At 43.6% G+C, this 26,340-nt stretch overlaps 1 protein-coding gene across 5 annotated transcripts in view; it reads left to right on the forward strand.

The window, feature by feature from the left end:
- The window catches only part of LOC148524158 (rho GTPase-activating protein 27-like), a 143,650-nt gene extending 121,772 nt beyond the window's left edge, over window positions 1–21,878 (forward strand). For all 5 annotated transcript variants that reach the window (XM_088472181.1, XM_088472183.1, XM_088472184.1 and 2 more), the window contains 9 exons: window positions 1,310–1,411; window positions 4,538–4,645; window positions 11,073–11,172; window positions 12,434–12,544; window positions 12,623–12,721; window positions 17,390–17,467; window positions 18,004–18,138; window positions 19,905–20,010; window positions 21,577–21,878. In XM_088472181.1, coding sequence (XP_088328307.1) covers window positions 1,310–1,411; window positions 4,538–4,645; window positions 11,073–11,172; window positions 12,434–12,544; window positions 12,623–12,721; window positions 17,390–17,467; window positions 18,004–18,138; window positions 19,905–20,010; window positions 21,577–21,754 — 1,017 coding nt within the window. In that variant the 3' untranslated portion in view covers window positions 21,755–21,878. The remainder of the gene's footprint in view (window positions 1–1,309; window positions 1,412–4,537; window positions 4,646–11,072; window positions 11,173–12,433; window positions 12,545–12,622; window positions 12,722–17,389; window positions 17,468–18,003; window positions 18,139–19,904; window positions 20,011–21,576) is intronic.
- The last annotated feature ends 4,462 nt before the right edge of the window (window positions 21,879–26,340 follow it).

Consider the following 26,340-nt stretch of genomic DNA (forward strand, 5'->3'; position numbering starts at 1 on the left):
GTGACCATTTTTATAGCAGATATGCCATCCAATATCTGGAGCGCTGGCTACTTAGAAAAGCCGTTTTCATGACTTCCTCCTGAGTCAGTGCTTTTCCCCATTGGTACTGAGAGGATGACTAAGATAATGCTAAGATAATATGTCACCAATATAAAGTTTCTGCCGAAGTGCACCCAACATGCTCTTCGTTAATTTGGTGCAGCTGTGAGAAAGAAAACATGAGTAAATTGTGAGTTTAGAAGTGGAACCGGCCATGTTTCAGAGGTTGAAAGTTAAACTTTCGAGTTCTGCTTTTACTTAGACTTTCCGCTGAATTTATTGTCACTATATAGAGCTGGGATGGTCATGGTCAATTCGTTCTGCTGTGTGAAGTGTTTGGGATAGGAAATTCAGCTGGTCAGCTGCATAATTATACAGCTAAATGCAGGCCTAGGCGAATATTTTTGTGGAGCGGTTCAAAAAACGTAGCTCATCTGTAGTGGAACGCCGCAGTACATGCATGACTTGGGATTCAAGCAATTTATAGGTTAATGGCTAGCGCATTCGACACCGCAATGTTCAGGGCGGACCCCTTTTATTGTGGGTGAACACTGAACATTTCCAATACATTGTATAAAATGACGGACTCTAGGAAATACAAATTCATGGCGCCATTTGTATATGGAAGCTAACTAATTGTGTGTTGCTGTCACTGGACAACAAACCATTCATAAACATCAGAAAAGTTCACATGAAAATACTCCCATTCTCCGAGCAGATAGCGGAAGGGATGAAGCATTCTTCAGTATTTCAGTTAGGCTGTAAGTATTTTGATATTATCAGCTGTCCTATCCAGACTTGCCCAATGCAGAGCTGGCCACATGCCCAGGAAATTTCTTTGATGAAAGTACCTGGTGTCTTCCCAAGAAATTGCAAATTAAAATTTACCTTCAATGGTGTTTTGAACATTTTTCTTATCTGGTAGCATGTTCTTAGCCATGCAGAGTCCCCCTTAAAATGGAATCCTTCCACAGGGAACAATTATACCATATTTAATTCCATTTATAGCACTGTTTGCACAGCTATAGTCTAACTGTATGAGTCCAATTCAGTTCTCTTTCATAAAGCATTGTCACCTGTGATTGCTCTAGAAAGTAAGCCGGTGGCCTAGAGCCGCACAATACAACCTACATAATTATACACTATATTATGTGGTACAGTTTGTGCTCTCTGGGAGAGTATAGTATTACAATAAGTGCTTGTATTATATAGGAATTTGATCATATTACAGCACAATCCAGATAAAACTAACTTTGTTATGTAATTTCAGAAACAGTCAGTGTTGACCACCCCGGAACACACGCTGAAGTTACAGGGTGCTGCACTCCGATGGGCCACTAAAGAGAAGTCCAGTAAAAAACATGTAATGGAAGTGAGTACTACAGTACATGTTGTCATATATAAATCTGTATGTTTTATATTGAGAGGTACATTTCTAATAATGTGTGTTTTTTGTTCTGATGGTAAAAAGGCCTCGAAGTCAATCTATTTCTGCTACTCAGACCTATGTGTGCCCAGTGCCAGTTAAACAGCTGCATGTTTACCCTGTTCCTGCTCTGTACCTCTGTGTGCCTGCCCCTACTACACATCTTTCTCTGCCCACTATAATGCTCATTCTATGGCTGCGAAACAGCTCTGTGTGCTTTGTGCCCACTGTACAGCCCCCCTGTTTGTGCCTGCTGTATAAACCTTTAACCTGCAGTACGGTGCTGTGTGTACCTACTATACAACCGGGTGCCAGCTCTACAGCATTGTGTGTGTGTCCTGTACTTATTATACAGCTCTGCATCCTGTGTACGCTATAAAGCTCTGTGAGTGTCTTATGTCCTCTGTGCTTTTGGTTGTATGCCCTGTGTGCCAGCTGCACAGCTAGCTGTGTGCTTGCTATTAATCTCTGTATATGTCCTGTTCTTGCCCTATGCTTACTATACAGCTTTGTGTACCTTGCCAACTGTACAGCTCTGTTTTTCCTGAGTCTGTTGTGCAGCTCCATGTGTGTTCTGCTCTATAGGGCTCTGTCTATGACCACTGTTCAGCTCCCTGTGTGTTCAATGCAGGCTGCACAACTTCATATATGCTCTGTACCTACTGTACAGCTGTGCCCACCACCTACTATATGTAAATCTGTGTTCTGTGCTCACCATAGAGGTCTTTTGTCTTCAGGGGCGTATCTACCCATTGGCCAGGATGGCACTCATCAGGGGCGCCGACCAAAGGGGGGCGCTGCCCAGCAGTGCCACCAGTAGCCAAGGGGTGGACAAGTCCCCTGGCCCCACAAGTGTAGGGCAGACCGCAGTGATAGCGGTCTGCCCTACACAGTTTACAAACACACAACTGCCAGCGGCGGCTGTGTGTTTGTAATAGCAGCCAGCTAATGAGAGTCAGACAGACTCTCATTTGCTGCTGCGTCGTCCGCGGAGGGATCAATACACTAATGAGCTCCGTGTGCTGGCTCCCGCCGCAGCATGTGATGGGAGAGACGTCATACGTCATGACGTCTCTCCCATCCAGGAGAAGAGCGGCCGGGACTCAGAGCGGACAGCGGCGGTCGCGTCAGGAGTGGGGATCAGGTAAGTTGAATTTTTTTTTGTTCTTTGTGTGTGTGTGTAAGCCTGGCACTACAGGGGGGGGCGCTACTGGGGGCACTTTATGGGGGGGTGCCCGCTACTGGGGGGCACTGTATAAGAGTGGCCACTACTGGGGGTAATTTATGGTGGTGGCCACTACTGGGAGCACTGTATAGGGGTGGCCACTACTGTGGGCGATTTAGTGGGTGGGTGGCCACTACTGGTGGCACTGTATAGGGGTGGCCAACACTGGGAGCAATTTAGGGGGGGTGGCCACTACTGGGGGCACTGTATAGGAGGACTACTACTGGGGGCACTGTATAGGGGGGACTACTACTGGAGTCTACTACTGGGGGCACTGTATAGGGGGGGCTACTACTGGGGGCACTGTAGCATAGAGGGGATTACTACTGGGGGATTACTATTGGGGGCACTGCATAGGGGGGAGGGGGGGTTGCCAGTCCATTACATTGCCAGGGGCGCTTGGATCACTAGATACACCCCTGTTTGTCTTCTTCCTGATCTACAGTTGTTTCCTATGCTCGCTCGCTGTAAAGCTCTGCTTGTCTTGACCCCACTGTACAACTGTGTGTACCCTGTGCCTGCTGTATAACTGTTGTTTGCTGTATAGCTGTGCCTGTATCCTGTGCATGGTATACAGCTCTGTCTGTGGCTGTGCCGACTATAGTTCTGTGCCTGCTATACAGACTTGTGCATCCTGTGCCAGCCATACTGCTCTTTGTGTCTTGTACACACACAAAAAAAATCTGTGTTCTGTGTTTCCTATACTGTTCTGTGTGTTATGTGTATCTTGTGTCCAGTATACAGCTCTGTGAATCATATTTCCAGTATTCAGCTCCAGGCATGCCCTGTACCCAGTATACAATGAACATTGTACCCACTATACAGCTGTTTTCTGTGCCCATTGTACAACACTGTGTATTCTATACCTGCTGTATATCGTCGTACACTGTGTACCCAGTATACAGTTCTTTGTATCCTATGTGCCAACTGTACAGCTCTATGTTGCTCTGTGCCCACTGTATTGATGTGTGGTTTTTATGCTCGCTTTATATTGTGTGTGTGTACCTTGTGCACACTATACAGCTGTATCTGCTCTAGGTGTGCTCTGTACCCACTGTACAGCTCTATTTTTGCTCGGTACATCTTTATGTGCTCTGTACCCCTTGTAAAGCTCTAGGTGTGCACTGTACCCATTATACAGCTATATGTGTACTCTGTGCCCATTGTACACCTCTATGTGCTCTGTATCTGCTCTAGGTGTGCTCTGTACCCATTATACAGCTATATGTGTACTCTGTGCCCATTGTACACCTCTATGTGCTCTGTTTCTGCTCTAGGTGTGCTCTGTACCCACTGTACATCTTTATTTGTGCTCTGTACATCTTTATGTGCTCTGTACCTGCTCTACAGCTCTATTTGAGCTCTGCACCCGCTGTATAGCACTTAGTGTGCTCTGTATCCATTGTACAGCTCTATGTGTAACATGTTCTTACTGTGCAACTCTGTCTTTTGCCCACTGAACAGCTCTGCCTGTGCCTTCTATACTTCTGCTTATGCCTTCTGTCTTCTATGCCAACTTTTAAGCTGTGTCTGTGTCCTGTACCCACCGTACAGCTCTAGGTGTGCTCTGTACCCTCTGTTCAGTTCTTGGCGTGCTCTGTACACACTGTACAGCTCTAGCTCGGTCTGTGCCTTCTGTGTCCTGTGCCGACTATAAAGCTCTGTATGTGCCCTGTGCCTACAGCTTATACAGACAGAGCTGGAAATATGGTATATGGTTAGTAGCTCAAAGTACTACATAAGTCATTTATCTACATATAAATATTGTGTTTCTCTGATCATTTCTTAATTTGTTCTTTTCAGTGTATTTTTTTTAAACTAAAAAACTGATTGTTGTAATTCTATAGCTGAAAACCCGAGATGGATCCGAGTATCTGATTCACCATGACTCGGAGACGATTACGACTGATTGGTTCACATCAATAAGCAAGTGTATCGGCAAAACTATCCATGTGGTGAGTATCTCTCCTGCCAAGGTTATTGCTAGCACTTCTGTCAGCTCTGTCAGGAAGCTACAAAAACAGAAAGGAGTAGTTTCACTATGTAAAACTAAGTAAAGGGAACTTTATCATTCTGTTTTTGTAGAACAATTGTTTGTGGCCGCTAGATTTTGTTCACTGCTGCTAGATGTGTTTCCTGGACTGCTAATTGCAGAAAATATGCAGTTCCTGCTGAGTAATTAAGTTTGGGTGTGTATCCTGAGTTTGTGATTAGCATTTCTGTAGCTAACAGACCGACTCCGCTCATTATTGTGGTTGGTGTGTGAATAGAGTATAAAGAACGCCTCATCTCTTTTAAGAAGCTACTAAAGGGGCACATCCACTAGCAGACTGTGAAACGACTGCACGATTACGACATTGTAATCGTGCAGTCGTTTCACAGTCTGTGATGTGCCTACACTGAACGATTGATCATCTGTGAACATGCCCAATCTGTCGTTATCGACATGTTTACCCGATGATTGATGTCGGAAACTTAAAAGTGCACAATTATTGAGCGATTGCACAATTACGATGTCGTAATCGTGCAATTGCTCAGTAATATCGGCATGTGGATGTGCGCCTTAAAGCGGAAGTGCAGCACGGACAGAAGTGCGTAGTTAAAGACATTGATTCTTTTTGTTAGCAGAGTAGTATGGTGACAGCAGGTAGTAGTAGCAGAGTAGTATGGTGACAGCAGGTAGTAGTAGCAGAGTAGTATGGTGACAGCAGATAGTAGTAGCAGAGGAGTATGGTGACAGCAGATAGTAGCAGAGGAGTATGGTGACAGCAGATAGTAATAGCAGAGTAGTATGGTGACAGCAGATAGTAGTAGCAGAGGAGTATGGTGACAGCAGATAGTAGTAGCAGAGTAGTATGGTGACAGCAGATAGTAGTAGCAGAGTAATATGGTGACAGCAGATAGTAGTAGCAGTGGAGTATGGTGACAACAGATAGTAGTAGCAGAGTAGTATGGTGACAGCAGATAGTAGCAGAGGAGTATGGTGACAGCAGATAGTAGTAGCAGAGTAGTATGGTGACAGCAGATAGTAGTAGCAGAGGAGTATGGTGACAGCAGATAGTAGTAGCAGAGGAGTATGGTGACAGCAAGTAGTAGCAGAGTAGTATGGTGACAGCAGATAGTAGTAGCAGAGTAGTATGGTGACAACAGATAGTAGTAGCAGAGTAGTATGGTGACAGCAGATAGTAGTAGCAGAGTAGTATGGTGACCAGGCCCCACAACAGGGGGGCACAAAAGGGTATCCACGTCCCGGGGCCCAAAGGTACAGGGGCACAAAACGGGGCAGCAGCTCTGTCCTATTACTGATTTATAAACCGAGTGCTTCGATTATGTCTGGCCGTCTGCCACAAGTAGGCAAAAAAAAATAATAATACAGACCCACTGACCCCCTCCCAGTTACCAGCAGAGCAGCAGTGTCATGATTTGCAGGTGTTTAGGGGGCGCGGCATAATGCTGAGACGTGCCCATCCCCATCGAGACCTATGCTGTAGTCAGGAAATGTCTCTCCCGCTCGCACCGCCTCCGTCTCCCCCTAACACTCTCTCTCCTCTTGCTCCTCTTTCTCTCCCTAACACTCTCTCTCTCTTTCTCGCACCTTCTTGTAAAGCGGCAAACATTTACAGATGTGTCCTCAATCCTCATACATCTAGCTTCCTTGTGCACTAAACTGCCCTTCTAGTCGCACCATGCTGTGGCGTGACTCTGTAGCGCTGAGCGTTTTTTTCGTGTTACTTTTTACCTTCAAATGCATCTTATTCGCACAGCGTTAGCACAAGCAGGTTCTGCTGATTAAAATGATATGCAGCATGCCTATGTTCTGTGTGTGACTGTGGGTGTATCTGCATGCGCACACAGAACATAGGCATGCTGCATATAGTTTTAATCAGCAGAACCTGCTTGTGCTAACGCTGTGTGTTTAAGATGCATTTGAAGGTAAAAAGTTGCACGAAAAGAGACACTGCGCTACAGAGTCATATGGGGCTCCCACGTTATGTGAAGCATGACTTGTAGCGCACGGAGGATAGATGTATGTGGACACATCTGTACAAGGCAAAACCAACCTGGTTTGGCCTTGTAAATGATTGCCGCTTTAAAAAAAAGTGCAAGATCGGTCGTCATCCCGCACCCCCAGCAAACTCGGACCCTATTACATGCCGCCCTTGGTCTCTCTCTCCCTCTCCCTGACACTTGGCCTTTCTCTCCCTGACACACTCTCTCTTTCTCTCTCTCTCCCCCTCTCTCTACTCTTGCTCCTCTCTCTCTCTCTCTCTCTCTCTCTCTCTCTCTCTCTCTCTCTCTGCCACGGTCTTTCTCCCTAACACTCTCACTCTACCTAAAACTCACTCTCTCTTTCTGAAACTCTCTCTCTCTCTACCTGACACACTCTCTCTCCCACCTCTCTGTGTCTCTCCCTCTTTTTTTCCCTGACACTCTTGCTCCCCTCTTTTTCTCTCCCTTTCTCCCTGACACTCTCTCACTACTGTTCGCTCCCCTCCCTCTCCTCTCCCTCTCTTTATCTCTTTCCCTGATGCCTCTCTCTCTCTTGTCCTTTTTATTCTTTCTCACTGACACCTCTCTCTCGCTCTCCCATCTCATTCCCTCTTTTTCCATGAAACACCCTCTTTCATGCTCCGACACCCTCTCTCTATATCTCTCACTGATCCACCCCTGTCTTTCCTCCTCTCTTTCTCATTTCTCACTCTGACACCCTTTCTCTCTCACTCCCATGGAAGGGATGTGTAGGTGTGGGGGTCGAGGTTTTGGGGGGCCCCAAGAGGGGGGGGGGCGGTACAGATTACCCGGGCCCTGGCTTCCTGATGGGCCCAGCGGGTGCCCAGGTGTGGCGCCGCTCCTCTCTCCCTTCTCTCTCTTTCAGTAGCCCAGCACACAACGTGTGCTGAGCTGCAGTGGGAGACTGCTCGTGGCTCCTGAGCAGCAGCCACAGCAGTTTCCTTTGCCTGTGGGGGGGAGCGATCACACTGATCGCGCCCCCCATGGCTTTGAGCCGGACTGAGGGGCTTACAGCGCCCCCCTCCCTGGCGTGCAGCGGCGCTACAAAACTTTTTTTTTTGCATGAGGGGGCGTGGCCACGCCTCCCCAGATTAGGCCATAGCCCTCTCTGTACCTGGGCCCGCCGTGGCTCTCTACGGCTTTGTATCCGTGTACCGGACCCCAAGCTTTTTGTTGCCGGCCCTGATGGTGACAGCAGATAGTAGTAGCAGAGTAGTATGGTGACAGCAGATGGTAATAACAAAGTAAAGATGTCAGATATGTGTAGTGAAAGTACAGTGCAGTAGTCCTCCAGATAAGAAGTTAAACCTGTATTGGCCAAGACACTGATGGTACTGTGGAGCTCATTGAGACCCGCTCGCTAGTTGCGTTGGCTCGCACCCAGCATATGCAAATCTGGCACACACCCAGCAAGGCAGGCAATCGCATGGCAAGGCTTAAGCACGCCCACTATGTCTTGGCGTGCGATCGATTTGTGTATGCAGACTCCCACAAGCCTGTCTTAAGACGCCCACTTGCTCACGTCATCTCCAGGAAGTGTATGCAACCATCGGTACATCGGGTACCATCGGAAGCGAACGCAGCGCTTGAGGTTGACTATACCCTACTGCAAGCACTGCGATCACTTCAGTGTGAAATTCAACCAGGTGATGTGTACAATGACGCTGCCTGTTAATTCTGCACGATTCTGAAATGGCGTTAAGACGCTCAGGCACGCCTGCGTTGGCACCACCACTCCCCCATTTCTAGTGGCCTGCCCCTATCACCACCCACAAACGGCTTCTCCTGTCACTCATTCTGCTGGGCAGTCTATGCGCAGCAAGCTAACGCTTCCCGAGCGTTCACACTGGTTCGCGAACGCGCACTGGGATGCATGTGCAGAATTGACATTTTGTGTTGCGCTTGTGTTTTCCTAATTTGTGTTTCCACTGTGTATTTATTTTGTGGCTCAAAATAAATACAACCAGAATTTTCAAGAACAGTTTTAACGAGATGACATATTTTTGTGTGCCCTGATTCCCTGAATGCCACCAACACGAGTTGTGCCACTTATCGCTATGTCTCATTCATCCCCAAAAATGTTACCAATACTCCAGAAACTACTTAAGAGAAGAGAAGTTTGGGCCATGGTAGGATATGGAAGAGCTACAGATGTGTCCTCCTACACCTCTCCTTTTTGCTCCATATGGCACGAGATGCAAGGCATGACAAGGATGCTCTGCCACGGGTAGCGATTTCCTTAATTTTACTTCTTAATTGAATCTAATAGTGCACAAAGTAGCTAATAGTATTTAGGATTAGCATTTTTTTCAGTTGCAAAGGAATTGGTATAAAGGAGTAGATTAGGCATGACAATGCTTTTTATGAGTCACTCGTATAGGACCTCTGTCTTTTGCCTTTTTCTCAAGATTGCATTCTTTTTCCTTAAATTGCATTTTAGGGGGAGATGTATAAGCCAACCAATCAGCTCTTAACTGTCATTTTACAGACTGTGCACTGATTGGTTAATACTTTATCTCTCTTTACTTGTTTTCTATCGCCAAGCTTTGATAAATCTCCCTCTTAATTCGCTAATAGTGTACTACAGTGGTTCTCAACTCCCGTCCTCAAGTACAGGCCCCATACACCTGCGACTGATTGTCGCAATTTAGTGATCCCCAGATGCCGGGGTCAGAGGATCGATTAAATCCAACATGTTGCATTTCACTGAGTTGCAGATCACGATCATAATTGGTGACCTTTTAACATGTTGAATTTCACCGACCCTCCAACGGATCGTTGAACATTGACGGCATTTCTGACTAGCCGATCAGTGCTTCCAATCCGATCATAGCAACAGGCAATCTGTCGTTGTATGTATGAGGCCCTTACTACCAATAGGTCATGTTTTGGGGAATTATTTAATCATGCACATGTGAGTTCATCTATGTTGCTGGGTCAGTAATTATTCCACCTGCTTCCACAGATAGAAATCCTTAAAACATGACCTGTTGGGAAAACTTGAGGGTTGAGGGTGAGAACCACTGGTGTACAAAGTGCATAGGATTAGTATTGTAGTTGCAAAAAGAAAAAAAATTGTATAAAGTAGCTGATTAAGATGCATAGTTTAAGAAAACGTCTGTGTTGTGCCAAATGGGGCTATTTGGAGCGATCTAAAGATAGGTGTATCCTAAGGTTATGGGTTATAGACATGTCCCAGCCTCTTTCTGTTGTCACTGAGTATAAAAGTGATATTGAAGTTGTGGTTCCAGTGGAGGAGCCATGTTGTATGAGCCTCCAGGATGTTGATGGTTGGAAATAGTAGTTCCCCTAAGAAGACTCCACTAAATGTAGTACGCTTATCAAATATTCTCTTGCTAGAGGAATTGATCTAAGAGTTGATCAAGGAAGAAATAAATAGTTGTATAACAGCTTAAATTAAATAAAACTAGATATATTCATCTCTTAGTATGTTCTCTCATCCGTTATCTGCCCTAGTAAATCTTGATTAGCTGTTGTATAACATCACTGAACTTACCATTTTTCTAAAAATTTAGAGATATTTATTCATGTGATATTTTCACAGTTAGAATAATGAACACAACACAAAACTCCAGTAGAGTTCTCTCTTTTACAACTTAAACCTACCTTCTCACATAGTTGTAAAACCGTTATGTCCACTCCCTTTCAACCTAATATGTGAGGGTCACCTCAGAATGTACAAGATGGGATGCGGTTAAGATCCCGACAACCGGGATGCCGTCTGCCGGAACCCCGGCACTGGCATCCCGATCGCTGGGAGAACACCAGCGACGGAATCCAACATGACTGGGGATACCTGACTACGGAATACTGGCAGACGGCATGCCGATTGTAAGGAGACCAGGGAAAATTAAGTATCAGCCTGGGGGGGGGGGGAGGGTTAGGTTTAGGCACCCCAGGGGGACTTGGCTTTAGGCTGCGGGAGGGTGGGGAAGGTTAAGGTTAGGCTCTAGACATGGGGTGCTAGGTTCAGGCACTGCCGGGGGAGGTTAGGGTTAGGCACTAATGGGGGAGGGTTGTTTAGGCACTTACCGGGAGGGTTAGGGTGCAGGGTAGGGAAGGTTAGTATGAGGGTGCAGGAAAGGAGGGTTAGGGGGTAAATACAGTAGGACAGGGATGTCGGGATGCCGCTGTCAGTGTACTGGCAGTCGGCACCCCGTCCATCGGTATTTCATACCGACAGTGTCTCTACTACAGACTGTGTGCTCTTTTTCTAAATGTTTTACCTAAAGGTTTGATTCAGCAGCATTAGCGTCCATCTCGGAATCAGGCCTTATGTTATAAGAAGATGATATTGCCATGGCAGAAAATACATCAGTCAAGACACGTGACATTTTATTTTTCTTCTAGTCTTCAGAGTACGCCTCAGAAAATGAGACAGAGTCGCTCAAGGAATTTGGCTCAACAGAGAAGTTAGGAATCAAAGATGAGAAGGAGAAGAAAACTGCAGGTAAAGAAATATCAGACATATCTATTAAAAACACACAAGGGATAATGTTTGTGTTCCAGGGAGGCTCTTCAAGGGATTTACTTATTCTGGAGACTCTTTTTATTGCCTGATTACATAGCTGCAAGGCTGTAAAGCATATAAGGAACCAAGTAAATTAGAGAAAGCTACCCAGGTGTATCAACACTCCAATACAGTAAATTCATGTGAGCATGGGCAGTCTTTGGAAATTTGATTAGTGTTTTGTTACACTTTATCTATTTTATCCTGATTGCAAGGACATTTTGGGGGCTTCCATGGCACATAGCAGACTTTGGGGTCTATTTACTAAGCAGTGTTAGGAGACAGAGTGAAAAGTGATAAGGTGCCAGCCAATCAGCTCCCAACTGTCACCTCACAGGCTGATTGGCTGGCACCTTATCACTTTCTTATCACTTTTCACTCTGTCTCCTAACACTGCTTAGTAAATAGATGCATAACTGTTTATTAGTAAAAAAAAATATATAAAACCATAATGGCTACAGGATATGAGGTACTGATGAAATAATCGAATCAGCTTCCAACTGTCATTTTTCAAACACAGCCTGTGAGATGACAGTTGGGAGCTGATTGGCTGGCACCTTATCACTTTCTTATCACTTTTCACTCTGTCTCCTAACACTGCTTAGTAAATAGACCCCTTTGTCCCTGTGCCATCTCATATATTGGTATAAATCACTCTGATATAGCATTATAGGGGAGATGTACTAAACCTTGGAGAATAATAAAGTGGAGTATGATAAACTACCAACCAATCAGCTCCTAAATAAAAGTTTTCAAACAGCCTGTAAAATGACAGGAGCTGATTGGTTGATTCTTTATCACTCTCCACTTTATCACTTTTCTTGGCTTAGTACATCTGTAACTGACATTAGACTGACATTAGACTGACATTAGACTGACATTAGACTGACATTAGACTGACATTAGACTGACATTGTTTGCTATTGCTACAGCAAGTGAGGGTGATGTCACGTGATTTTATCAGCTAGACGCATACACAGAGGTACTCCCGAGTCATAACTATTTTCTTTATGCATATCAGTGTTATTAACGCCGGCATGCATGCAATGAGTGGCGGGTTGCATTGCATGCAAAATGCGATGCTTAATGCATCCCGCCGAGAATGTGAAATCTACAGGTAAAACTGCAAAAAAATGTTACAAAACAATAGTTATGTTTAATAATTGATGACTTATCTATGGACCATCATGCATACCAACAGTACAGAACAATAACAACTCAGACAGTGACCGGAATGTCCGTGCAAAGCTGAGGAAGTTCCTCCAAAGAAGACCAACGTTACAGTCCCTTCGAGACAAAGGTTACATCCGAGGTAAATATCTGGCATGACAAAAGAGACGTCCCTCTATATTCTTTCCTGGACCCTGAAATGAGGTTTATTTTCCTGCAGACCAAGTCTTTGGGTGTCATCTACATGAGTTGTGTGAGAGGGAAAAGAGAAACGTGCCAGAGTTTGTCAGCAAGTCCATTGAAGTGGTGGAGAAGAGAGGTAACGCGCTTTAATATCAGTTATAATATAACTGGTTGTCACTGGTTTGTCACCATTTATTAACCGGGAAAATATGAAGCAAACTGAATGAAGTGGTAACTTGCTCAATAACAATTTAATGATTTTCACAAGATGAGTGCGATAGGCACATAGCTATATAGTGAGTAAAAGAATATGTGCATACATGAACAATACATATAATAGAAAACGCTCCCTGTTTATGATCAGGTGGCAACTGTCCTTAAATAGCCTGTTACTAACATGTAAAGTAAATATGAAACTATAAAATGGTGAAGGCGTCTGATAGTTTGTGTATACAAGATAATAAAATAATTGTGCTCCATAAAATGCAGAAGTGCTTGTACCAGATAGATAACAATTCAGGCTTATCTGTACTATAAAAAGCTTGTCTCATCTTTAAAAAACTCCACCAGGCTGGGAGTCAGCCTCCAAACTCCTCGGATATCTGGGATATGAAAACAACTCCTTTTATGGCAAACTCTATGCATTTCATCCCTTCTGGACTTCCTCAGGGGGAATTCCACCGAGATAAGCTTTTATATATTATTGTTGAAGTATGTGTCATTTTGTCACCTTATTAAAGTTGTCAAAATGACTACACTATGTAGTTTCTTTGTCTTTTCCTGTGTTTGAGAATTTCAATCAAGGGGAATATTCCAGAGAGGATGTATGCAAGGAAATCTGGATGATGGCTAAAACAGATAAGCCTGAATTATTATCTATTTGGTACAAGCACATCTGCCCATTATTGAGCACATTTATTAACTCATATATATTACACTGCCAGATACCTTATTATTGCAGAAGCTAGATAATAATATTAGTGTAACTACCTTAGTTAGCTACTAGAAATACCAAGTTGCAAGGCAATGGGCAAAAATTTATGTTTTCTCTCTTACATGCAGAGAAAGCACTGACTTCTTTTATAATGTAGCATACCAATACTAACCAGCTATATTTTAACTGCATTTATAGCCGAGCTAGCCCCCATCTAAACTCCACACCTGTCCGCACATTGTAAATGTGGCCCTCCAGTGCACAACATGATTTTGCCCACTTGCTTAAATTACTCCTAACTCTCTAAATGAGTCCATGTATTTTCAAAATCTCGTTACAAATTAACTGTAACAGCTACATGTTATAAGTTTACCATAAACACCATGTTGTTTTAGAGGTTTGCAAGTAATGTGTAAATGAATTACATCATGTACATGGCTAAATACCATAATTTAAGTATGCTTGTATGTAGTGCATGTGCATATGTAGTTGAATACATTTTGCAGATACACTAATGTGCTTGGCTGTAAAGAGAGGTGATGTGTTTGTGCTATTACACGGTGCACTCCCCTACTAAACCAAATAATCATACATTTGTAGCTGTGGAGTGAGGACCAGTGTCCCTTTGTGCCCCGGAGATAGTTGCTATGTGATATAAGATAGATGCTATGGGTCAAATAAACAAATGAAACCGGTTGGCAATGAAAGTATGCTTAGAGCATGAGAGAGAGAGTAGAATATTGAGAGACGAAAAGGATAAATGGGTTATATAAAAAATAAATGCTTACATAAGGAAGGAAGGAAACTGAGAACTGATGGTGTGGTAGTACAAAAAAGCAGTGTGAACAAGTTGTATAGAGCAGATGTGATCATAAATGCTGTTTAAAATAGGTACTATAATAAAAGTATAATTAATGCAGGTAATGACAGTAAATATGTACAAATAAATTCCCGGTTTCATACCAGGAAGTACTACGGAAGCACACATGTATTTGGTGTTTTAGGGCCAACGTAAATGAGTTTATAAAACCCTCCCATTGCTGGAAAAAAAGAAGCAGTCTTAGGGCCATATTCAATTAGGCAGATAAAGTCGGAATCGGCAATAATTTATCGCCGATGACGTCATTTTCGCTTATTTCAATTATTGCCGTATTCAATTACATTGACCTTTTCGCTGGTGCGAAAAGTCATTGTAAAAAAACGGGGATTAAGTTTTTTACCAGCCTTTTGCTGGCGGAAAAAAGTGCAGAATTGGGGTTTAGGGGAGCAGGCTTTAAAAAAAATAGCCTGTACCCCTGGGAATGTCCCCTAAAAAAATGTGAAAAAAAAATTACAAAAAAATATCGGTACACCACAAAAAATGACCTTAAAATTTGGGGTGAAAAATAAAAAAAATACAGAACACACTTATAAAAAAGCCAAAATAAATCCAGGGGGGTTCCCTTGCCAGAGTAGCAGCAGGTGCATTTTTGAAGAAATTTTAAACTTTGAAACATGCTTGCACCCATTTTCATGTGCTCCAAATTTGATCCCCCCCAAAAAAACCTAAGTGCTACTCTTCACCACTTCTTCACTATTTATTTATTTATTACCAGTTATTTATATAGCGCACACATATTCCGCAGCGCTTTACAGAGAATATTCGGCCATTCACATCTGTCCCTGCCCAGTGGAGCTTACAATCTACAATCACTAGCTACATTTATGCACCTGCCGCAGCTATTACAATCCCCGACTTCCTTCAGCAGGCTAAAATGGGGGTACCCATAGTGAACCCCCATGTCTGGACATCTTTAGGGGTGACCCAGGGACATTTCCCGAAAATTCACGAATTTTCGCCGATACTTACCTTTCCGCCGGCTCCCGTTTTCGCTGCTTCCTTATTGAATACGGGGATAAAGCGGGCACGCGCCCGATACTTTATCCCCGGAAAACCTGCGATGTGGAGCGAAAAGTCCAGCACGGACTTTTCGCTCCCAAATTGAATATGCCCCATAGTCTCCTTATGCAGAGTGGTCTCCAGCCAATCCATTTGGAAAGCTAAAAATAGTTTAGCCTGGAATAAAGAAACAGATGGGGGATCTGCATGGGTCCACATTTGTAGTATACATTTACGGGCCACCGCTGATATAACTAATAATAATTTTTTACCATCTCCCCTACCTGAAACAAACGGTAACAGAGTACCCAAAATCGCCAACTCCGCCGATAGCGAAAGATAATTAACTAGATACCTAGATGCAAATAAATTGACTGATGGCCAAAATCGACGGATCTCATCAAATATTTAACATCCAAAATCTGATTTTTTTTTATCTATCTATCTATCTATCTATCTATCTATCTATCTATCTATCTATCTATCATAACAGCGTAAATATAAATTAATATGGTTATCTCTTAGGATTGTCTCCCATTCATTCTCTGGCCCTAGTACATCCTGCTTGGCTAATGTATAATGTGAATCGACTGAGGGCCTGACTAAGAGATTTACGCAAAGCCGATATTTTCACAGACCAAGCGATTGTTTGCAAATGTACGAAAGCCACAGTGCGCACGTGCAGCAATTTAATTGCGATTACTTGGCACATAGAAAGCATTTGCATAGTGAGTGACTGATCGTAAGCATTTGGGGGTGGTAATTAGAAAAATGCAGACGTGTCTGACTGTTTAAACACCGTTTCATGGGTATGCATAAATTAGCCATAGCGATCTTCCTCGCAGCATGAGACCTCTCTGAGTGTTAGGAGAGCTGCAGTGTTTTCATAGGCTGGTCAGACTTCACTTACATGCTGCGTGATAGGCCGAGGTGCATCGATGTTACCGATGTTTGCGCTGTTGTACGTAGTCGGAGGGATATGAGAAGGCAGCAGTGGGTTTCCCCTGTGCTCGGCTACATTTTGTAAGGCATTAGCATATTTTATCAATTGCGATCTGTAAGAGTTCGCAGTTGTGAAAGCATTAGCGTAATCCTCCGAATCAGGCCCTGAGCATTTTTCTCGAAATGTACTGTACAGATATTAGTTAGTTTCACTGAGGCTAGTTGGAAATAATGAACCCAATGCAAACATCTAGTAGACTTTTCTCTACTGGACTGTAGAGAAAATGTAATGGCACAAAATAGTCCTGAATTACAACAGTTTTTAAAATATATGATGAATTAAATGTAATAGAGAGAAACTAAAACTAGAATAAAAAAAAGAAAGATAATTTCAAAATGTAATCAAGCAATATAATAAAATCAGAGATAATCCAACTGTGTCAATAGTGGTAGTATTAACTGGTCTCTCCACCACTGGAATGTGTCGTTCTCAGTGGGGAGGTTTATGAATGAATAAAATTACCTATCTACCAGACATAAAAGGACTCTACACAGAACCCAACAAGCAGAATATATATATATATATATATATATATATATATATATATTAGGGATGTGCAGGCTCGGATAGGTTCGAGTTTGCACGTGGAGTTCGGATTTTTCCCTCCAAAAAAACGGAACTCAGAACGAGGCAAAACGTCATCTTACATGGACGAACATCATCATTCCTGGACAAAAGACCAGGAATGATGATGTTCGTCCATGTAAGATGACGTTTTGCCTCGTTCTGAGTTCCGTTTTTTTGGAGGGAAAAATCCGAACTCCACGTGCAAACTCGAACCTATCCGAGCCTGCACATCCCTAATATATATATATATAATATTTATTCTAATTTTATTTTTTTGCCCTGTGTTCCAATAATATCTGTAGACATACAGGAACAAATATCCGGTATAGTTCTGAGCACATCTCTGCTCTTATTAGTCACATTTTATGCTGGCACGGAGTTGCTGGTCTCTGTCTGACTATTTTTCTGTATTTGGAAATAGGTTTGGATATTGATGGTTTGTATCGAATTAGTGGAAACTTGGCAGTCGTACAGAAGTTGCGTTATAAGGTTGACCACGGTGAGTTATAGTTACTTTAATTTATTTATAATGGACTGAGTACACTAGACTGCCCAATAAGTAATTTAGGGGTCTATGTACTAAGCATTGGAATGCAAGAAAGTGGATGGAGATAAAGTATAAGGCTCAGTTTGTGGATTTTAAATGTTTAGATGACGGGTGAACATAGTTTGACAGTTAAAAATCTTTGTTTGCTTAAATCATTGAATAATTAAGATTAATCATGTGTTATAAATATGTATGAAAATTACAAAAGTAATGGAGATACCATAGAGAATAACTGTTTCCTCATCCTAGTTCTGGTGCTTTATGTAGATAACATCATTTATATCAGTTATTGCTCAAGGACACATATACCCTGACCAATGTCTCACCTTGTACGTGCAATAATATGCCATATGTACCCTGCTCTGTGTGCCCTGATACACTGACCAATGCTTCACGCTCACATCTGTCTTACCTAATGCACTTAAGTACAAACCATGTTCACAACAGTGTGTGACAATGGCTAACCAACATTCACCTATTCTGTCTAGATGAAAACTTTAATTTAGATGACGGCCGATGGGAAGATGTCCATGTCATCACTGGGGCCCTGAAGCTTTTTTTCCGGGAACTGCCAGAACCACTCTTCCCCTTCAGTTACTTTGACAAGTTCGTTGAAGCAATAAGTATGACAATTTTCCATATTTTTACCCTTTACTGTATAGAATTGTGAATATTTTTGTCTGGGCTGAATTTAGGACAACCTTTCCACCCCACAAACCTCATCTTGCTTAAATAGTGACCTATTACTGGTGGACATGGAGTCCCCCTGGATGTAGTTAGTCATATAACCAGTGCAAAGGCTTGCATGCACTGGCAGACCTGGACAGCAGAGGTCCCCTTTTCACAAAAAGAATTTGTGATCCCCCTTCACCACCATTGACTTAGAAAATGTTTGTAGATCGGTGCATGCGCAGAATTTTTACTGCAAAATTGCTTGCAGTTCCCCAAAGCCGCAGCCTGATTGATGGGCTGTGGCCATTTGGGGCCAAGAAGTGGGCAGGGGCAGTCTCTGTATTTGAAATAGGGGGCGTGTTGAGGCCAGGGTCTGCGTCTTCCAACTCAGGCTTCCTGGTTTCGGCCACCGTGATGTGAGGGACACAGATTGTATAACCTCAGGGTTACTCAGATTGCCGATGGTGTCGCAGAAGATCCGATGATGCGTCTTAGGAGGCAGCACTCTGATACTGTCAGGAGGCGTCTATTTACACCAGACACCTCCTCCTACATTAGCATATTACAGTAGTTATACTGTATTGCGCAGTCGCTTCCCTGGGGCTGTGCAATATCGTAAAACTCTGAATCAAGCCATAGCTCCCAATGCCAGAAAAATAAGAAGTAAGGGACTATACAGTAAATGATTAAATAAAAGCTTTATGCAACTAAGTTTTGACAGGACACCTGTGTGGTTGCCAATATATCGTCCCCTGCTGGGTATTTAGTAGAGAGTTGTAAGTCTTCCCTAACCATAGCAGACCAGGGGCTAAATGTAATAGAGTGCGAGCCGGTGCCGCTGCGGGAATACATGCGAGTAAGACGGGAATACTCGCTTGTATTTCTGCAGCGGCGCCGGCTTGCACTTTATTACATTTAGCCCTAGTTGTTGGGTCACAGAGATCATTAAGTTTCATCCGTACCCAGAACTGAGTACAAGACACATACCAGCAGAGAATCATTTATTTCACAGTTGTTTATATCTTGAAGTACTGTTTGTGCCCAGCTACAGTATTAGCTATATCTGAGCCAGATTATTGTATGTTTGTAGACTGAAATGTCATACACCCAAGCAGTTCTGTTGTAGTGTCTCTTGGCTCTATCACTGGTGGAAAAGATCCTATTGGAAAACTAAATTGAATACTGTGCAACATAGAGTAACCAGATAGCAAAACAGCCATAATGAAAAAATAAAAACCTCTCTTCTCCCTGTCAAATATCATTACATTTCCTGTAGAAAACAGCGCGCCCAGGTCATTCACTATCTGCACTTTAAGTAACAGAGCCATAACTAGACTTTTTGGTGCCCTGTGCCAGAAAGAGCATTGGCGCCCCCCTCATTTTTCAAAGGGACATAATGCACCCAAAAAAGGGAACTGCCTCATGGGAAAGGGCCAGGGAAAAGATAGGAGAGGCCAGGAGATGCTGGAGATGAAATAAGAGGAAGCTACAAGTGAGAATGATAATAAACAGAAATTGACAGGCCCAAACAGCGCCCCCTATCCTGTGCTGCCCTGTGCAATGGTACCGGCCACACTACCCTAGTTAAGTAATCCTTAAACAGTGATAGACCCATGCTTACATATACTCCTTAAACAGTGATAGACCCATGCTTTACATATATCATCTTATAATGCCAATTGGTTAACCAAATATGACACTTTTCGTTATATAATAGGAATAAGTGACCAGAACCAGAAGATAAGACGCCTGAAGGAGTTGGTCCTCTCATTACCTTCTCCAAATCTCGAGACCATGAGACTGTTGTTCAGGCACCTGTGCAGGTGAGTGATAGGGACATGAGAGGCAAAACTAACACTCATTTTTGTTTTCATCTATGAATGGATGCATGTACTTGGTACACACTACAAGATGTGTCTACCCAGCGACTGAATGATACAATGTAACGATACACCACATTGCACAATCCAGTGTATGGCAGCGCGATATATCGTTACATGCTGCATGTAGTCGTTCATTGCATCATCCCATTTGATGTGCAGAACAGCAGATGGGACAATGCGATGAACGACCATCGCGAACAACGGATCGGGCGTACTCCCTGCACAATCAGTACGCTATATCATTCCCATCTGTGCTGGAATGATATATCTTACAACGGATCATATAGTGTGTACCCAGCTTGAGGGGTCTATTTACTAAGCAGTGTTAGGAGACAGAGTGAAAAGTGATAAGAAAGTGATAACAGTTGGGAGCTGATTGGCTGGCACCTTACCACTTTCTTATCACTTTTCACTCTGTCTTCTAACACTGCTTAGTAACTAAACCCCTAAGTCTTGTAGGTACAGTATAAGAATATTTCTATTGCAATGTTTTACTTATTACAGACTATTGACTGCGGCTTCAGAGTTTGGCTGGTGCCACAAGACACAGAGAAATGTCATTGTTTCACCCACAGGACAGTAGGAATGAAGGGCTATGTCTGTCGTATATTTATGGCTTTGATACCAGTAATGTTTTCATTAGCGATTATACAGCACTTTGTCCCATTTTGTATGGCGGAGCGCCCAATGCAAAAAATGCATATAAAAACAGTAACGCCAACAAAGCATACCCATGGGTGTCCATTACATTCTGATATCTTTCATAGCATGTTATTTATTTATTAACAGTTTATTATACATACATATTACATTGCACTTCACAATTGGAAACATTAATAGAACAAAACTGGGTTATAACTAACAGACATAGAGGTAGGTAGGCCCTGCTCGCAAGCTTACAATCTATAAGGAGATAGGCATTGATACACAAGGATAGGTGCTATATATTACATTTTGGTCCAACCAGATTACAGAGTTTCTTGATGAGTTGTATGATCCAGTCACACAGGAATGTTGGCCAAATATCAGGAGGATGTGAAAGAAAGACAATGTGTGAGGTTATGTGTGGACTGTGAAAGGGGATGTAATTAGACATGGAAGCTATAAAGGTTATGTGAGCGGTTCTGGAATCTGATAAGCTTGTCTGAAGAGGTGAGTTTTCAGGGAACGCTTGAAGGTTTGGAGACTAGAGGAAAGTCTTATTGTGCATGGAAAGGCATTCCACAGGCTGGGTGCAGCCTGAAAAAAGTCCTGTAACCATGACTGGGAGCAAGTTATGTGTGGGGAGAAACCCAGATCTTGTGCTGAGCGGAGAGGTCGGGTTGGGAGATATTTTGAGATGAGTGAAGAGATGTATGTCGGTGTGTTTGGTTAATAGCCTTATGTGTAAGTAAAAGTAGTTATGTTTATAAAGTGGGCACCCTGACTTATCTAAAAAAAAAAAAAACTTGTTTCAATATTTATTGTACATTATCAGTGATGTTACTGTTTGTTATCTTATTTCAGTGTTATCGATCATAAAGATTCAAACCGGATGTCTCTACAGAGTGTCGCCATTGTGTTTGGACCAACTCTGCTGAAGCCCGAGGTAGAGGCTGGGAATATTGCCATGTATATGGTGTTCCAAAATCAAATTGTGGAACAAATCCTGATCCATTACAAATACATATTTATCAGCAGCTGATCCAGTGCTGACAGGACACTTACCGACTGTGACATGAAGGTGCAGGATCGCCCGATGAAGTCTTACTATTTAATGTATATATACTGTGCTCTTTATATCTGTATAAAGTATATCTTGTACATATTTCCTGTCTCTCCTGAAGTCTTTGGCAGAAACACCTCTATTTACAGTGGCCTATCTATGATTCGTTTCTTCAATACTTTCCCTCTTCAGAGTCCCGCATTGGAGGCGCCAGTGCTGAACAAATCACAGGGAATATGGCACTAGTCTACTGGCGCTCACTAATGCACTGCAGTGCCATTGCCGAATAAAGAGGAGGGGACCCGGACGGAGAGTCTGCACACGCCCACCTCCCACCTCTTTTAATATGCCCTTGTCTATTAACATATATTTATAAGTAGAAATACAGGAGATCTATATGACTAATTTACCTTTCACAGCCACATAGAGAATAAATAACACAGAACAAGGGGGGAAATGTCACTGTTGTATTAAAGGGGATTCCTAACTTTAAGCCATTTTTAAGTATTACTTTTTACATGACCACCTTCAACTGATACTTCATATTTATTTTTTCCTTGTTCACCAAAATATTTATACCATACAGTTATCACTAATACACTTAGCTGATTATCGGAGAGAGAGGTTATGGTGAAAAACATGTATTCTAGTGATATGAAGCAGCAATGTAATCAGTAAAAGTTGCAGGATGGTACATCCATAACAGTAACATTACTTGACAGTGAAAATCCCCAAACATAAACCTCTATTTCTCTAAGTGCAACTTCATAGAATTTAAATCAGTAAAGGCTATACATAGCATTATGCCATATTGTTGATTCATTTTACTTTGCATGCAAAATATCTTTTACAAAGTGCTATAACAGGCGCTGTGCGCCTGAACTCAACATCGTGGACTTGACAAATGTTTTCTTGCGATTTCACTTTTATACCACGTGTCTGCTTTACATTACATGGCCAGCAAAATATTCCAGGCCTTTATTTGCACCCGCTGCAGGATTCACTCTACAATGCTCTGTTCCATGCGCTGATAAATACAAGATATCCAATGGAGAATAAACAGTCTTAGGCCTTTTTTTTCACTCCTTTTATGTTTCAACTTCAGTAAAATAGGAGATGTTACACTATAAGATATTCCTCTGGTTGGAATTATTATTATCTTTTATTTATATATTGCCACCAAGTGTTCGAAGTGCTGTACGGAGACAAATTACACTAATCCATACAAGGAATACAATATAATCAGAAAATACAAGAGGGAAAAAAAAAAAATCGAACAGTGAGAGACACTAAGGGGTATATTTACCAATCAGATTATAGCTACCATCATCTAGAAGGTGCTTGTTAAATGTTAAGCAGAATCTGATTGGTTGCTATGGGCAACATCTCCATTTCTAAAACTCTCACTCTATTAAGCAATGTAACAAAGCAATGAGAAAGGCAAGTCAGATGCTTGGTTGCATAGGGAGAGGAATCTGTAGCAGGAAGAAGTAATAATGCCCCTGGCTGTATAGGTCATTGATACGGCCTTATTTAGAATACTGTATTCAAATCTGGAGGCCATATATCCAGAACGTTATAAATACATTACAGACTGTACAAAGAAGGGTAACTAAATTGGTGCATGGCCTACTGTCAGTATTTAGGATCTGGTGACTGCCTAAGACAGAGTAGAACCAGAGTGGAATATATAGGCTTAACTGGAAAAGGACCAAACTGGAGTCTGACAGGACTGGAGTATACAGGCTGAGCCAAGATGGGACCGAACTGGAGTATATAGACTGAACCGGACTGGATGCAGAATACTGAAACTGAATGAGAATATGGTAGCTGAGGAGATGCAACTAGGATCATTGGCAGGGACTTGCAATGAACAGATGAGATGATAAACTAAGCAAAGCTCATACAGGAATACTAATGGTGCGTACTCCCTGACCCGCTGATGTCATCCTGTGCCGCCGCTCACAGCTGCCGCTACGCCACTTATACATTGTGCGGCTTCCCGTGCAGCGCAGGCAAGACAACACGCTGCCAGCACCAGAAGCTGAAGACAAAGGTAGGGACAGTTAGGTTGCATTGGATGTACCATACCACTGCACGCTTGCTCGGACCTTCCTCAGATGTCTCCTAAAAGGAGCTTAAACATATGGTTTCAGTGTTTTTTATGTTTGTTTGTCTGTTTGTCTTCTAAACTTTTTCTTTTTTTTCCCCTTTTTTAACATAATTTATCTAGTTTTAATATGCGCTCGTTCTCCCCTCTCATACAGTACGATTTTTATGAACGATATGAACGTTAATATATTTTTTTGCAGTGAACGATCAACGAATGACCAACGATGCGCATTCCCGCATGGATGATAACGATATCTATGGTCGTCTGTACATGCTGGCCAACTTGGACGATTTCTTCATGTTAAGAGATGTGGCAGGATGACTTCACTGAAAGATATCTATTCCATATATCTTTCAGTGTGTACACCCAATATAGTTTGTCCTGCACTACAGAAAGTTCAAGGTAAATCGTTCAGCGATATCGTTGGTTGTGCAGATCATACCGTGTGTATGCAGCTTAAATCAAAGGTTCTCAAACTTGGTCCTCAAGGCACACTAAAGTCCAGCTTTTAAGGATAACCATGTGCTTGACTACAGGTGATTTAATTAGTACCACAGTCAATTTGATTTACCCACCTGTGCTTAACCATGGATAGCTCTAAAATCTGAACTGTTGGGGTGCCTTGAGGACCACATTTGGGAACCTCTGCTTTGAACAGATTCTAGTGAAGATGAACAGTCTGACTGTGGCTGAACTAAATATGCTATGACATGCTCCCCTGCTGGTGAGTTCAGGTATAATAGAACTACTGTACTGTGCTTGCAGCACAGCGACTTGTGATGGTAGTCAGGGCTGCCATCAGAAATTTTGGGGCCCAGTACTGACAAAATAGGCAGGGCCCCCCGTGGTATCGGGCAGACTTGGGTGGAGTTATGGATAATGTGGGTGGAGCTACTTCGGAGGTGGTGCATCAATTGGTATGTAAATCAGGGATGGCTAGACATGGTGGATGGGGGGGGGCACAGGGTAGAGAAGGCCGGATATTAATTGGGGAGCACAGGGCAGGGAAGGCTAAAAAAGCAGGGCACTTGGCTGGGCAGAGTGGATTGGGGTGGCCAAGGGCAAGGAAGGCCGGCTTGGTCTGAGGGGGGCAAAGGGCAAGGAAGGCCAGCCTGACTAGTAGAAAGGCAGGGCAGAGAAGGCTGGCTAGACATAGGGGTGCCGCAGGGAAGACTGGCTAGACTAGGACAGGGAAGACAGGCTGGCTGGACTAGAAGGGGGAGGGAGTGCAGGGAAGGCTGGCTGAACTGGTTGGGTATGAAGGGAAGGCTGAACTGGTGGGGTAGGCAGAGAAGGATGGCTTGCTAGACTGGGGGGGCAGGGAAGGAATTCTGTCTGCACTGGGAGAGGGTGGGCAGGAAAGGAAGGCTGGCTGCACTGGTGGGGGGGTGGGCAGGGAAGGAAGGCTGGCTGCACTGGTGGGGGGGTGGGCAGGGAAGGAATTCTGTCTGCACTGGGGGAGGGTGGGAAGGCAAGGAAGGCTGGCTGCACTGGGGGAGGGTGGGAAGGGAAGGAAGGCTGGCTGCACTGGTGGGGGGATGGGCAGGGAAGGAAGGCTGGCTGTACTGGTGGGGGGGTGGGCAGGGAAGGAAGGCTGGCTGTACTGGTGGGAGGGTGGGCAGGGAAGGAAGGCTGGCTGGACTGGGGGGGTGGGCAGTGCAGGGAAGGCTATCTGGACTCGAGTGGGGGCAGAAGACAGGGTCAACAGAAGTACCTGAGAAAGGGACCAGGTGGCAGCGGCGAGTAGTGCACCGGGCAGCAGGCGGAGAAAAAAAGCATCTGCGTTGCGGCATTTGATCTATGGAGCCGATCGTGGGCCAATCACAGCTCGTGGAACAGCAGCCGATTAGCTGCTGTTTCGTGACCTATGATTGGCTCGCAGCCAGCTAAATACTACTATTGAGCTGGCTGCGAGCCAATCACAGGTCGCGGAACAGCAGCCAATCAGGGGCGGCTGCCAATCCTGATTGGCAGCCGTTCCGCAAGCTGTTATTGGAGCGCAGGCGGCTCCATAGTAGTTCAAATGCCGCAGCACCACCGATGCTTTTCCTTGCCGAGTCACCACTGCCACCCGGGCCCCCTCTTTCTCCGGGCCCGGGAAAGGAGGCCTGGCAGTCCCCCCCTGATGGCGGCCCTGATGGTAATGTCCAGGTAATTCAATTGTGCACTATGTATAGGAGGTGGGACTTGTACACGTAGCAGACTAGTGTACTTACTTGCAGGAATATTAAGGGTTAACTGCATGTAGGATATCAGGATGTGAACAAAAGGAATGCATGTACTTGTCCCAGGGGAATTAATGCAGCTGGCTGATTAGCAGTGAAACAAAGAGCTTCAAGTAGGATTTGAGAGAGCAGGCAAGAGCACACTGGTGTTTTGGAATTGCTGAAACATCACAGGTAAGTAGTAGGGCTGATCATCGATGATTGAAAATCATTGATGGTTTATGGCC

The sequence above is a fragment of the Taudactylus pleione genome, unplaced genomic scaffold (assembly GCF_031769625.1).
Source record: "Taudactylus pleione unplaced genomic scaffold, aTauple2 ptg000121l, whole genome shotgun sequence".
In the NCBI taxonomy this organism is placed as follows: domain Eukaryota; kingdom Metazoa; phylum Chordata; class Amphibia; order Anura; family Myobatrachidae; genus Taudactylus; species Taudactylus pleione.